The sequence below is a fragment of the Pundamilia nyererei genome, unplaced genomic scaffold, assembly GCF_000239375.1.
Source record: "Pundamilia nyererei isolate P.nyererei 1_Seehausen unplaced genomic scaffold, PunNye1.0 scaffold00018, whole genome shotgun sequence".
NCBI lineage: Eukaryota > Metazoa > Chordata > Actinopteri > Cichliformes > Cichlidae > Pundamilia > Pundamilia nyererei.
The window spans coordinates 2,673,072-2,686,120 of NW_005187419.1; the positions used below are offsets into that span (position 1 = coordinate 2,673,072).

Genomic DNA, 13,049 nt, shown 5'->3' on the forward strand with positions numbered 1-13,049 from the left:
CTCTTTTTTATAGGAATTTTTGCAAAAGTTGACCATTCTTAGAGTATAATAATCTAGTGATTAGCGCAATTTTGTTGCACGTGTACAACGACAGTGAAGAGCTATTTTTATTCTGTTGATGGAATTCTCTTTGACGTCCCTCATATCATTTCCACCAAAAGCAATATTTAACTAAAAATGTATTTATTTCTTATGAAGCGTTGCCAAACCGCTGATGTTCTCAAAATCGAATCACGGTTTCATTTCATCACTTGTTTGAGCCACAGCTTTCAGAGTTCTGCAGACCTGCTTAAGAAATGTCTCTAGAAGGTACAAAGACTCCTAATTTCAGTCCGATGAGTCACTTTCTCTACTTCTGCGAAATGAAGAAGGATTTGTGTGCGTGATTTCTGACGACACTCGTTGCTCTTGCAACCCTGCAAGTAATCCATCAGCACCGATGGTTATCAAACAACTAAGAGAGCAGTCTAAACATGCCACGGGACAAATACTGTACACACTGTGGATGGGAGTTTGTTACAGTATTAGGCGGTGGGTTATGACCCAACATGCAGAATGAGGAAGCGTGAAGTTGCACAGACACATACGACTCACTTCAGATCCCGGTTCATTTGCTGTCCAGTCATGGGGACTTTAACAGACCGTCTAGCTATACTGGTTCTCCTTTTGTCCACAGCATCAAACGTCTGCGGTAAGATGGTTTAATGAATAATATTTTATTCAGCCTTAGGCTATTTTTTTTTCACCTGCCGATGTGTATTTTTGTCTCATGTCTCTGAAAGAAGCATAAAGTCGATACATGTGCGTGTGATCACAGTTATTTAATAGCCTACAATTTTCTGAAAAGGAAAAATAAAACCGCAGCTGAATATCTTAACTAGATAGGCGCTGCTGTTTAGGATCTGTAATTGCGCTGCTTCCTCGTAGCTTTCACCACCTCTCCTTATAAGGGAGTGAAAATAGTCGGGATGTGTGTCCCATTGGAAGGTGATCTGCTCTGGCTTCTCTGTACTCCACATTATAACGCTCATTATTTCAACTTAACTAATATTTTTTTCTTTCCTTTTCTTTCCTTTTCACTTGTCATCAGTTCAACTTAAATACCTTAGCACTCACACTAACTTTTGATTTCATTGATGATCATTTTTACTTGTTACAAAACAAAGCCAATCAATGAATGAACTTAAGTTTTGTGAATGAAAAGCAACATACGATCAGGTGAGTGTAGTAAGCAAGTGCATTTACATGAGATGATCTTTGACTATGCCTGACTATAATTACTTATTGGCACTTATTTATGAACTGAATGAACTTAGGTCATGTTTTTATATAATGCTTATTCTCTCAGATCATTTACTTTAGCTCACATTTAACAAACTTGTCACTGCTGACCGTGTTTCAGTGTTAATCTACAATCAGCCACACCCAAAGGCCTCACAAGAGAATGCACTGAAAAGGGAGTGGACTTCATTATTCTTCTAACTTTTTACACATTCAACTCAATTTGAAGAAATTAATTATATCCTCTTAGACTGTATCAAACACTTAGAATCTTATAGTATCTGAAAAGAGCTAAGTAGCATCTTAGTGCTACTTCGTGTAAAACCAGTCAACAAACTGGTTGGAAAGTTAGAAAGACACTATACTCTATAGTATTGGATGTATTTTTACATTTTTCTGGGTGTCATTTTCACAGATTCCAATGTATGCACATCACGAGGGGTCACAACATGTCAACAGTGTCTGGCTGTTCACCCGAGCTGTGCATGGTGCTCTCAGGAGGTAAAAACACACACATAGACACGGTTTCTACTCACTCCTCCCCCTCACTCCTCAGTGAAGCAAGTTAGAACTGAAATCTCATTCCCCACCAGCTTGCTTCATTCCATCACCCTCTAAAGCTTTTTCATGGTACCTAGTCAACACAGATATACACCCTAGGCTCTCAAGCATAATTAAGAGAAAATAGTCCTGCTGCGTCCAAATAGCCAGGACAGGCACCTCCACAGATATTGGTTGTTTGTTTGGCAATTTTCTTGTTGTTGTTTTTTGTTTTTGTTGTTGGGGGGGGTTAACATCCAGATGCCTAAAGGGATTCATCATAATGTCTGGAGACTGGGGTTCTTTTGTTTGTTAAGAAAATGTATAAACCACTACACTATGGAGCCACTTACTGTTGTATTATATACATTAAATTAACTAATGAATGCAAAAGGCCCAACAGAATGGCTGTGATTGTTTCAGGAGTTTGGGAAAGGGGCATCTGGCAAATCTCGCTGTGACCTAAAAGAGAATCTACTGAAAGAAGGATGCAGCGCAGCGTCACTGGAGTTTCCCTCCAGCACCCTCACTATTCAGCAGGATGTGCCGCTTAGTGACAAGGCATCAGGAACAGCTAAAGATGTTACTCAGATCAAGCCTCAAAAACTCCAGATGACTCTAAGACTAGGTATGTTAAAACCCAACCAGATATCATCTGTATAAAGATCAGGAGATACATGCAACAGCACCATTATGCAACCAGCCATAAAGAGTCATTATTATTGTTCTACATGTAGAAATAGCATGACGGATGTAAACTGATATTAATATTACATCTTTTTCTCCTGGTAGTAGACCCCTTTTGAGTTAATTGTGCTGTGTAGTTAATCAGTTTTATCCTCTGTCCCTTGTCCAACCCTGTGGTCCTCTTTTTGTTCCCCTCAGGTGATGCCAAACGTTTCACTGTGTCTGTGAAACAGGTGGAGGATTATCCCGTGGACCTCTACTATCTGATGGATCTCTCATATTCAATGAACGATGACTTGGCTCGCCTCGTCACCTTGGGCAATGATCTTGCTGCAGCCATGGGCAAAAAAACAAGCAACCTGCATATGGGGTTTGGGGCCTTTGTGGACAAGACTATGTCCCCATACATGTACACTTTTCCTTCACAGGCAATCAGTAATCCGTGCTATGGGTAGGTATGATGCAGGCTATTGTTAGGTTTAAAGTAGATAAGGAGCTCTGGTGGAGATTTTTCTACCAGATGTGTTTAGCAACTTGAAATTGATTTTCCTTTTTCACTGATTCACTTTCTCACTATCTCACGCTTAATATAAACAGGATTGGTGTACAATGCCAGGCTCAGTTCAGTTTCAAGAATGTGCTGTCACTGACAGAGAAGGTATCTCGTTTCACTGAGGAGGTGAGGAAACAGCAGATATCGAGAAACAGGGATGCTCCAGAGGGTGGATTTGATGCTGTCATGCAGGCAGTGGTGTGCAAGGTATAAATAGCATAAATATGTCAACTACAGATACACGTCCTCAGAGATTTTGCAACACAGTATGACCCTATGAAAAAGAAAAAGAATGTTTTCTTTTCCCACAGTAGCTGATGTTATATACACATAAGTCTCTAAACATATACTTTTCTATTATCAGCTCCTTTTGAATTTTTTTTAACACATATTGGTAGTTTTTTCAACTTAATTATACATTTGCTGTATGCTTTATCTTTTTTTTAATGGTATATTTAACTTTTTATATTATATTTTATATTATATTTGTGTATCCATCATAATTAGGATAAGATTGGCTGGCGCCCGGATGCGTCACATCTTCTGGTGTTTACCACTGATGCCAAAACTCATATTGCTCTGGATGCGCGCATAGCTGGTGTTGTCCAACCGAATGATGGAGAGTGTCACCTTGATAGTGACAATCTTTACAACAAATCTACAGTGCTGGTAAAGAGAGACAGTGAAATGCATAAGTTTAAATGTTTTTGGACAAAGTGCTGCTTTTCCAAACTATGTTCTTCTGGTGTCTTCCAGGACTATCCCTCTTTGGGGCTCTTAACGGAAAAAATGACCGCAAACAACATAAATTTAGTTTTTGCTGTGACCAACGAAGTGATACCAATTTACGATGTAAGGAAAATGGACTGCTTGTGTCACGTGATAAATTTACTATTGTAAAAAAACTTTCACTATCTTACCACCATGTCTCTATTGCCAGGAATACAGTAAGCTTATTCCAGGCACAACCGTGGGAACTCTGTCTGGTGATTCTGGGAATGTTATTCAGCTTATTGAGCAGGCATATGCGGTAAGGAGTTTTTGAGGTTGGAAAGACAAGTAGAATTTGCAAAATAATGTTGTCTATTTGATCTGTAAAGGTACACTAGAACCAATATGTGATTTATACCTTTAATCTGAGCAGAAAATTCGGTCTAAAGTGGAGCTGGAGCTGTTGAATGTCCCAGAGGAGTTAAATCTTTCTTTCAACGCCACTTGTCTAAATGGAGAGGTCATCCCCGGAATTAAGTCCTGTACTGGCCTCAAGATTGGAGACACAGTAAGTAACGGTTCAGGAATCTTCAGTATGCATCCAGTATTTCTACACAGACTATCAAAGAGGCATTTCTTCCTCTTCAGGTGTCATTCAGTGTTGAGGCTCAGTTGCGGAGCTGTCCTAAGGAGAAGAGTCGCACCTTTACCATCAAACCTCTTGGCTTCAAAGATGCCCTTGAGGTTACGGTGGATTTTGCCTGTGGTTGTGAGTGTGAGGCAAAGGCACAAGCCAACAGCCCCCTCTGTAGCAACGGCAACGGGACCTTCAGCTGTGGTGTTTGTCAGTGTCACCCAGGTCGGCTGGGCCCGCATTGTGAGTGCTCACTTGAAGACTACAGTCCATCTGATAATGCCAACTGCATCCGGGAACCAGAGGGCCCAATCTGCAGTGGAAGAGGCGACTGTCTGTGTGGACAGTGCTCGTGTCATACAAGAGAGTTTGGTCAGGTGTGGGGAAAGTACTGTCAATGCGATGACTTCAATTGTCTGCGCTTTAAAGGAGCTCTGTGTTCTGGTGAGTAAATTGTTGTTGTTGTTGTTGTTTTTTTATCGTCAAATCTTAAACCATCAGTTTAACATTTTGCAATAGCACAAAACCTGATGCACAAACTGAATATCAGTCTTCACTGACAGAACAAATTTCCTCCTGAGCAAAATCAAGACACATTGCTTCATCAAGGTGCAAAAAGCTTTTAGCTTCACATAAGAACCAAGAGGAACACGCACGTGCTACACCCAATATATTTAGGTCAGACAACCACATTAAGTACAAAAAACAATTTTTTCTCATACACATGGCCTTTCACGGCCACATCCAGGTCATCGTGACACTCAATCCGTAGTCGATCAAAGTAAACCTGCAGTGGAATGTGCAAGTATATTATTCTAAAATCATGACATTTAAAAAGTCTGTAGTAAGGATCTAGAGAAATTCTAGAGACTTTGCAAAAATGTCCAGGTTATTAAAACATCAAGCATATTTTCGTAGTTTTGCGGTTATGTTTCCATGCTGATTTGGGGATTTACACAAAATCCCCCTTCACTCAATCAGCTTTTGAAAATATCAAATCATGGGCATTGAACTACCTGCAGGGCACTAAAGATACACAAGATAATATTATATCATATTAAAAGCTGTTTTCTTCACTAAGAGCAGGAAAAATGAAGTTTCTCTTCCCTTTTCTTTCCTTGCTCTGAGGCTTTGTTGTATGCTTTCTTCCTTTCTCTCTTTGTATATAAACATATCTCAGTTGGTTTACATAGTTTTCCTATTACATAGGTAGATAAGCCAAAAAACTAGGCTACTTAAAGTGCCTGTGCCATCATTAAGACAGTCTTTTCTTGCTTATAACAGACATGTAAATTAGTACAAAATTATTAAACATAAGCAATCATACTTATCAAATGACCAACGCTTTGTCAGACCTGCAAATATTATGTCTGTGCTCTGTAGAAGGCCAGTCAGAGAACACACCCATTTACTGCTATGTTTTTGTGATATGCAATTGCTATCTCTATCATTCCCAAATGCAAGTTGGTGCAACTCACTACAGAGTTATTCAATTACAATAATAAAACGTTAGTAAGCTTTGTCCTTGAGTAATTTATTGTTGCAGCATTTTGGCTCTATGATTGGTAAGAAGGAGTATGACTAATAGTAGAACAGGAAACTGCTCTTTAAAAGAAATAAGGAAACTTTTCCTATTAGGGTTAGTACTCGTTCTGTGTTTACTCAAACTTTGGAGTAAACATGTCAAGTACACGGACTTGTGTTACTGAGGTACCTCTTCTTTCTACGGTAATGAGGACGCGAATACCATGAATCACGTACTTACAAGCAAACTTCATGGAGCTATCAGAAAGTGCATTCAGACACAATAAGTTAGCCTGAAAGATCCTGTCAGCTTTCATTACAGGACGTGTAAGAAAAATCCATTTTAGAGATGTTAGTCAGTCACCCACATTTTTTAAAGTATATTATTGAAATTGGAGACAGTTAGTAGTCCACTGTAATTTTCAGTAAAGTGCAGAAATATGACACGAAAGCCCCAAATTAGGCATGCATCCTCTGGAATCAAGTTTTACCTGAAATAAACATACATTGCCAAGCTGATATCCAAATGTGACATACTTGTGTCAACAAGGCAAATGCTCACACAGGTTCTTTCTTAAGGGAGATTAACTTTTGCAGACACAAAGCCAGTACTGGTGTAAGTCAGTCTATAGAGCATTAGTGCTAAACCGCATTGTGCAGAAGTGGTATTTAAAGCATGAGTGTCCCTTGGCTGCATCTTAGTTGAAGCTACCACGACATACGGCATAAAAAAAGTTAAATCTCTGTGACGTTCCCTGTGGGTGTGCAGATCTCCTACTGATATGAAGCTGTTTCAGGGCTCAAGAACAGGAGCCAGCAAGCACAGCCCCAGGGAGCACAAATAGGAGGGAGGAGACTACAGCAAAGTTTGCATTCCTCTGCTGATTTTTGTTTTTTTACCTTTCCTCATCAGTACACTTCACTTGATTCGGTTTCCGCTTCTTCTCCAACAATGTAAGGTTATGTTTTACTCTGTCTTTGTCCCTGTCCTTGTCCTGTTATCGTGGCCCCACTATTAACCTGTGCTCTGGGATTTGTTTAATTAACTGAATTATTGTGCTTGCTCACAAAGAAATGAGCATGATGTAAAACTAAAAACCCCTTTTCATGTTTGTGAATCATCTTTCAGTTAATGAAAGCAGCACAAATACTGACTCCTATTAAGTGTTGTGTAGAGAAAAACAAAAACTAACTTGTGACTCAAAGCATTTTTCTTGTTTCCAAAGCCTTTATACATATCTCAGCTCTTATGTTGTTGACAGAGTTACTGAGAAAGATTACACAACAACTCCACCGCCGGGCTTTATATGTGAAATTGTTAACCATTAACACGGACGGCCCTGCTTAAAACACATTTTAAAAAGAAAAGCCTCAGCTGACAGGGTGAACACGGTGGAATTGTTTGTCGAAGCTTTGTTGATTTGTTTTGAGCTCTGGAATTAGTTACCCTTACACCTTCTGTGATCTTTCAGCACTAGTCACTCCCCCTGTCTGATCCAGATGGACTGTGACTCACTCGCTTGGCTCATAATCATCCAATGCCAGTTTAGTTTCCTACCCTGTTGTCGCTGGAGCTCTGCAATAATATCCAAGGTGGTGTAATGTGCTGATGTGGGGTGTTGCACAGTAATGCAGGAAGAAAAGCTCACCAACCAATCTTCTCAGGAAATGGATGACAGCTTCCTAAAATGACTGGGTATTTCCATGCTTTCTGTGCTTCACAACATCTGAGAATGTTTGTGTCACTCTGTGTGTGCCTGCTTGCCCGATGGGATCAGGAATCATTAAACTGTACTTTCACAATAGAACATTTTCTGCCCTTCTCACAGTGGGGATGATTAAGGGAAATGCATGACGCCCATTGCTGAGTAATTCAGATGCAAAAACAGCTACCAAGTTATTGATTAACACAGCAGCATTTTCAAGGGAAGATTAGAATGATGTGGGAAGAAATCTGAAACAGATGATTGTTTTCAAACGCTGACTAGTCTTTTTTATTATTTAAACAAAACAGTTCAAGCAAAGGTCATGACAAAGGAAGCAAAGTTATCATTTTTTACAATGAATGACAATGAAGACCTAAATATAGACCTAAAACAATTAAGCAATAAAACCACATCACTTAAAACATAGTACATACACTCTTTACTTCTGGGGCCCCCCATGTGCGGCAGCCTGTTACAGCAGCTCTGCTCATTTCTGAGCTTCTTTCTTATTTCATCTTTATTTTCTCGTAATTTTTAACTGAAGTTTTAGCAATTTGATTCTGCATGTACTACTGTTTCATGCTAGTTCTGGTCATTTTTCTAACAAATTTCCCACGAGTGGGTCTAATAAAGGTTTATCTCTCTCTCAAAGACTCACTCTCTAATTCCACTTCCTTCAAAGAACGTTACAGTGACCTTGCATTCATTTCATGAAGAATAACACTCATCCTATCTAAGCACACTAATTAGGTAAGTATACACACAGACAAATGTGCACACAGATTCATTTATATTTATGCAAGTAGTATTTTGTAGGTTTGTGTCCCTCTTGTAGTTGTGCACTTAAACTGTATATTTTTGATTTTAAGTATTACAGAATAAATTTGAGCACTTTTATAGTCTAACCAAAAACTCACTTTATACCACAAATGACACTGTCTTTTTACAGAAACGTGCACACATTACAGTCACACCTTGACCTAAATGAACCTACCCAGGTCTAGCCAGTCAGGCTGAAACCTATATTTAATCCCAGGATCTTTTTGCTGTGTTGCATGTTAGACACTGCATCACAATGCTGCCACAAAGAATTAGCTTTTCATTCTTTTTCATTCTTTCAGGTCACGGGAAATGTGATTGTGGGGTGTGCAAGTGTGACGCAGGATGGAAAGGAGAAAACTGCAACTGCACCACGCGCACAGACACCTGCATGTCCAGCAGTGGTTTCCTGTGCAGCAGCCGGGGTATCTGTGATTGTGGAGTTTGCCTTTGCACTCAGCCTGGTGCCTACGGAGCCACCTGTGAGAAATGCCCCACCTGCCCTGATGCCTGCACGCTAAAAAAGTGAGTTAATCAGAGATGAAAAAACAACAGAAAAATCATATGAGAACTTGTAATTTTCAACCAAATGTAGACACATTTTCCTTGGACAAATTGATTAACCCTAAAAACAATTTCACTGGATTAGTGAGATAGCTTGTTTAATTTTAGGGTAAGTGATTGATCAACTTATTGAACAATTATCAAATCATCCCTATGTGTAGACAGCATACTTGGCTTCTCAGGGCCCTACCTGTTGTTGGCAAAATAATGTTCTGCAAATAACTCACGTTTGCTTACGTTTTCCACATTTCATAACACAAACTACTCCTACATATTTTTTAGTGCAGACGCTATCCTGTATAAGAGATGTAATGTGTGATGTCCGCTGAATGCATACGAAGTGAACCACTTACTGTTTTTGCAGGGAGTGTGTCGATTGTCTGCACTTCAAGAGAGGACAGTACATCAAAGACAACAGTTGTAATAGAATGTGCACCGATGAAATTGAAGTAGTGGATAACCTGGGTGAGAACTCCACCATTTCTAATCTCTTTATTGCTGCTATCCTGGCCTGTTGTGGTAATGTTGTATTTCTGCTTCAGATCATATGAGCATAATAAAATTAAAAGTATTTGGAGGCCTCATGAAAACATTGTGGTCAAAGAGTATTGTGGACTGCTCGATACTTTAGTCTCATAAACATACCTTAAAACAATGTATTACCTTGTTCTTCATCTTCACACGATCTCGTCCCACACAAGCGGAAAAACGCAATGGAGTAAACTGCTCGTACAAAGATGAGAACGACTGCGTGCAGCACTTCCAGTATTATGTAGATGTTGCCGGCAAATCCATTCTGAGCGTCGTGAAAGAACCAGGTACTGTGAAAGTTTGTGTGCATTTATGGGATTCTTAAACTGCCAGAGAACTGAGCGTTATAATTTAGGCACATTATTAGAGGAGAATAGTGTGTGCTTGAGTTCCATTTCAGTCTGTTTTTCTGGACAGCCATAGCAACAGGGGAACAGTGTGTGCATCTTGTAATGTGTTATTATCTAAAGAACACATGATCAGCCAGTTACCCACATCCACACTCTCCCACACCACAGAAACTCAGACACATTGCATTGATGCTTCAAATAATTGTGAAATGTCTCTCACCAGATTGCATTGATTGCTTAACTTCTGATTGCACTACATTTCTTAGCAAACATGGTGCCAAAAACTGTGAATTAGCTCAGTTTCTCCCTCTCTCATGTCTGTCAGAGTGCCAGCCTGGTGCTGACATCTTGGTGGTGCTGATGTCAGTGGCTGGAGCCATTCTGCTACTGGGCCTTGTTGGCCTGCTCATATGGAAGTTGCTGGTCACAATCAAAGATCGCAGAGAGTTTGCCAAGTTTGAGGAGGAGAGAGCCAAAGCCAAATGGGATACGGTGAGAAATAACTCCATTGAAACACCAGAGTACAACAAAAGCAATATCGTTTGGCTTTCTATAACCTCTAGTGCTTTTAACAAATCTTTTTTCAGTTTTAAGACCCAAACATGAATATGTATAGGGTTTTTTTTCTTTTTCTTTATTCTTTTGAATTTTAAATTGTTTCCATGATATTCATTTTTTACTTGCTTTTATTATTGTTCAGCACTTACTTTGTTTGTAACTTTGTTTTGAAAAGTGATTTTCTAAATACAAGTAAAGTAATGCCAATACACTGTAATAACAGAATATATCTGCCCTCTAGTCTAGCCTGCATATGGCAATGTTACATATCACCATGGAGCTGAAGTAAACACCACTGTTTTATTTTCATAGGCTAACAATCCTTTGTACAAAGGAGCCACGTCCACCTTTACCAATGTAACATATCGGGGAAACTAACGACTAATGGCCAAGAGGAAAATCTCAGGGGTCAACGACAAAGAGGGAATGTAGCAGCACAGAAATGGATTGCAAATGAACATACTGTACACTGTCATGTGACCAGCTACTGTAGCTGAAAAAGCAGTTAATGTGGTCAAGAACTTGATGTAATGATTGTACATAATATAAAAGGAAAAAACAAAACAAAATGTTTTGTTATAAAGAACAGATGGCTGTGTTCTTAGTCATTCTGTTTCTACACTGTTTCACTTCTGGTGTATTCTAAAATACTAAATGTGCATTTAAGAAAAGGAGATTGGTTGTTACTGTGGTTTCTCATTTTTGTGGTATTGTGTCCACCACTGCAATATTTTTTAAGATGAATATTTCTGTACACCCATTACCACTTCTCCTTGTTCCTAATAGTCAGTTATAACAGTAGCAGCAACGAAACTGCAAGAATGCAGCTACTGCAGATCTAGTTTATAGTGACGTCTGGGATGTACGCTGTATTTAAACCTCCTAGGACCTGACGTCCACATATGTGGACATCACATTTTGGGTTTTCTAGACCAAAATACTAAATTTTGCTCTACAAGGGCCTGATATCCACTTACGAGGACATTATAGTTCCACTGTTCTATCAAAATTTTAAGTGAATGTCCTCATATGTGGATCTCATTTTTCCCAGAAACAAAAATCAGGTAAAAAATAAAATCACATAATTCTTTGTTTTTACATTCATCAGGTCCCAATCAGCCCAAATAGCAAAGAGCAATTAAAAATGCATGCTATGAAAAAGTTTGGGTCTTAGAAGGTTAAATGCAAAAAGAAATTGCCACTTCAATAATCTTATAACATAATTCTATAAAGATTTTCTTCTATTTTGGTGCTTTTGGGGATTTTTTTATATATTTTTTTTTTTCTTTTGTAAAATATATAACTTATTCTGTGCTCTGTTGTACCTTTGCTTTTGTAAATGTAAGTCTGATTTGATTCAGTTCTCTACTGACCACCACTGTGCCACACCTTTTTAGCCTCTCTGAAACGTGACGTACATTTTGGTTTTACATTCGTGGTTCTCTCAGGATGTTTGCATCATTTTTTCACATCTTCTAAAGTTGTTAGCGGTTAAGTTGAAGACACAAATATTCAAGCAACTTTTGTGTGTCACTTGTGTGTTCCTTTGAAAAATGTATATATATATATTTTTGCTTATTAAGATCTGACTTAAAACAGAAAATTGAAATTGCAATAAACATTCACTCATACACTCTTCAGCAAGGAGCTAATTGTTTTTGTTTGTTTTCTCCCAACTCTATTCATACGAAGAAAAATAATAAAATGATTTTGTTATGGAGGCATTGCAAGAAAATCAAATCCCTGCACAAAGAAATAGAAAATAAGCCTATAGTCACTTGATTTTATGCAATACTTTAATAATGAATTAGCTATGATCATGCACACAGTTTCACTGTGATGTGTGTTTTGGAAACTATATTCTGCAACAACTTATCTGCTATCAAGTTAGTCAACACTTCCTGTTTTGAAGCACACAGGATATTCTTTCACATATCTACAGTATGCAGTTCATGCAATATGATATACTTCTCTTCTATCTACATATTGCTGTCATCACTACAAGTATCCAAATTGTTACCCAGTACTGCTTTCAACTGCTTTGCATTCAGTATTTCAATATCCTGGCTTTGTTATGTCCCCAGGCTAGTCCAGGGGTTAGGGACTAATATAAAGTTAAAACAATGAAGGAGGAGTCAAAATGGTATTATTTTAAAAAAAAAGGTTTATGGTCTGCCAGTGTTAAAGTTCTGGTTCAGACTGAGGGTTCAAGGGCAACATGACAAACAAAACATCCCTGATACGAAAATAAAAGAAACTTACCTAACTCCAAAGGAAACAAAATATACAACCTATAACCATAACAGGATCACAAAACAAAAGGCAGCTCTCCCCTACAAGCAGTCTGAACATGGAAACACAAAATGCACATACACGTCAAAAGGTAAGCCTGACAAATATGTCAACCACTACATTACAAAATTACAACCCTTACATAAACAATATATTGTTTGAATTTACTGTGTTTTCATATATTAGGACAACGGGTTAGATACTTTATCCCACTTGTAATTTAATTGTTCACAGCCACATGCAGGTGCAGGTTTATATCTTAACTTCTGGCTTATCTCAAAATTGGTAAACTTTACAAT

The 13,049-nt window shown here is 38.5% G+C and overlaps 1 protein-coding gene across 1 annotated transcript; it reads left to right on the plus strand.

Annotated features, from left to right (window-relative positions):
* Positions 1-292: 292 nt before the first annotated feature.
* LOC102195566 (integrin beta-3-like) lies at positions 293-11,383 on the plus strand. Its single transcript, XM_005726124.1, has 15 exons — positions 293-691; positions 1,697-1,782; positions 2,245-2,449; positions 2,707-2,959; positions 3,106-3,268; positions 3,569-3,730; positions 3,818-3,913; positions 4,002-4,091; positions 4,206-4,340; positions 4,421-4,850; positions 8,758-8,980; positions 9,384-9,484; positions 9,721-9,837; positions 10,226-10,392; positions 10,771-11,383. Exons 1-15 carry the CDS (start codon positions 556-558, stop codon positions 10,834-10,836), a joined length of 2,430 nt encoding a protein of 809 aa, XP_005726181.1. The 5' UTR covers positions 293-555; the 3' UTR covers positions 10,837-11,383.
* The last annotated feature ends 1,666 nt before the right edge of the window (positions 11,384-13,049 follow it).

Excerpts from the sequence above, each read along its gene's own strand:
- LOC102195566 (XM_005726124.1), top strand. The coding sequence starts at position 556 with ATGAGGAAGCGTGAAGTTGCACAGACACATACGACTCACTTCAGATCC. Across the intron at positions 2,450-2,706 it reads CCAGATGACTCTAAGACTAG|GTGATGCCAAACGTTTCACT; the intron begins GTATGTTAAAAC and ends TGTTCCCCTCAG. Across the intron at positions 4,341-4,420 it reads GCCTCAAGATTGGAGACACA|GTGTCATTCAGTGTTGAGGC; the intron begins GTAAGTAACGGT and ends CTTCCTCTTCAG.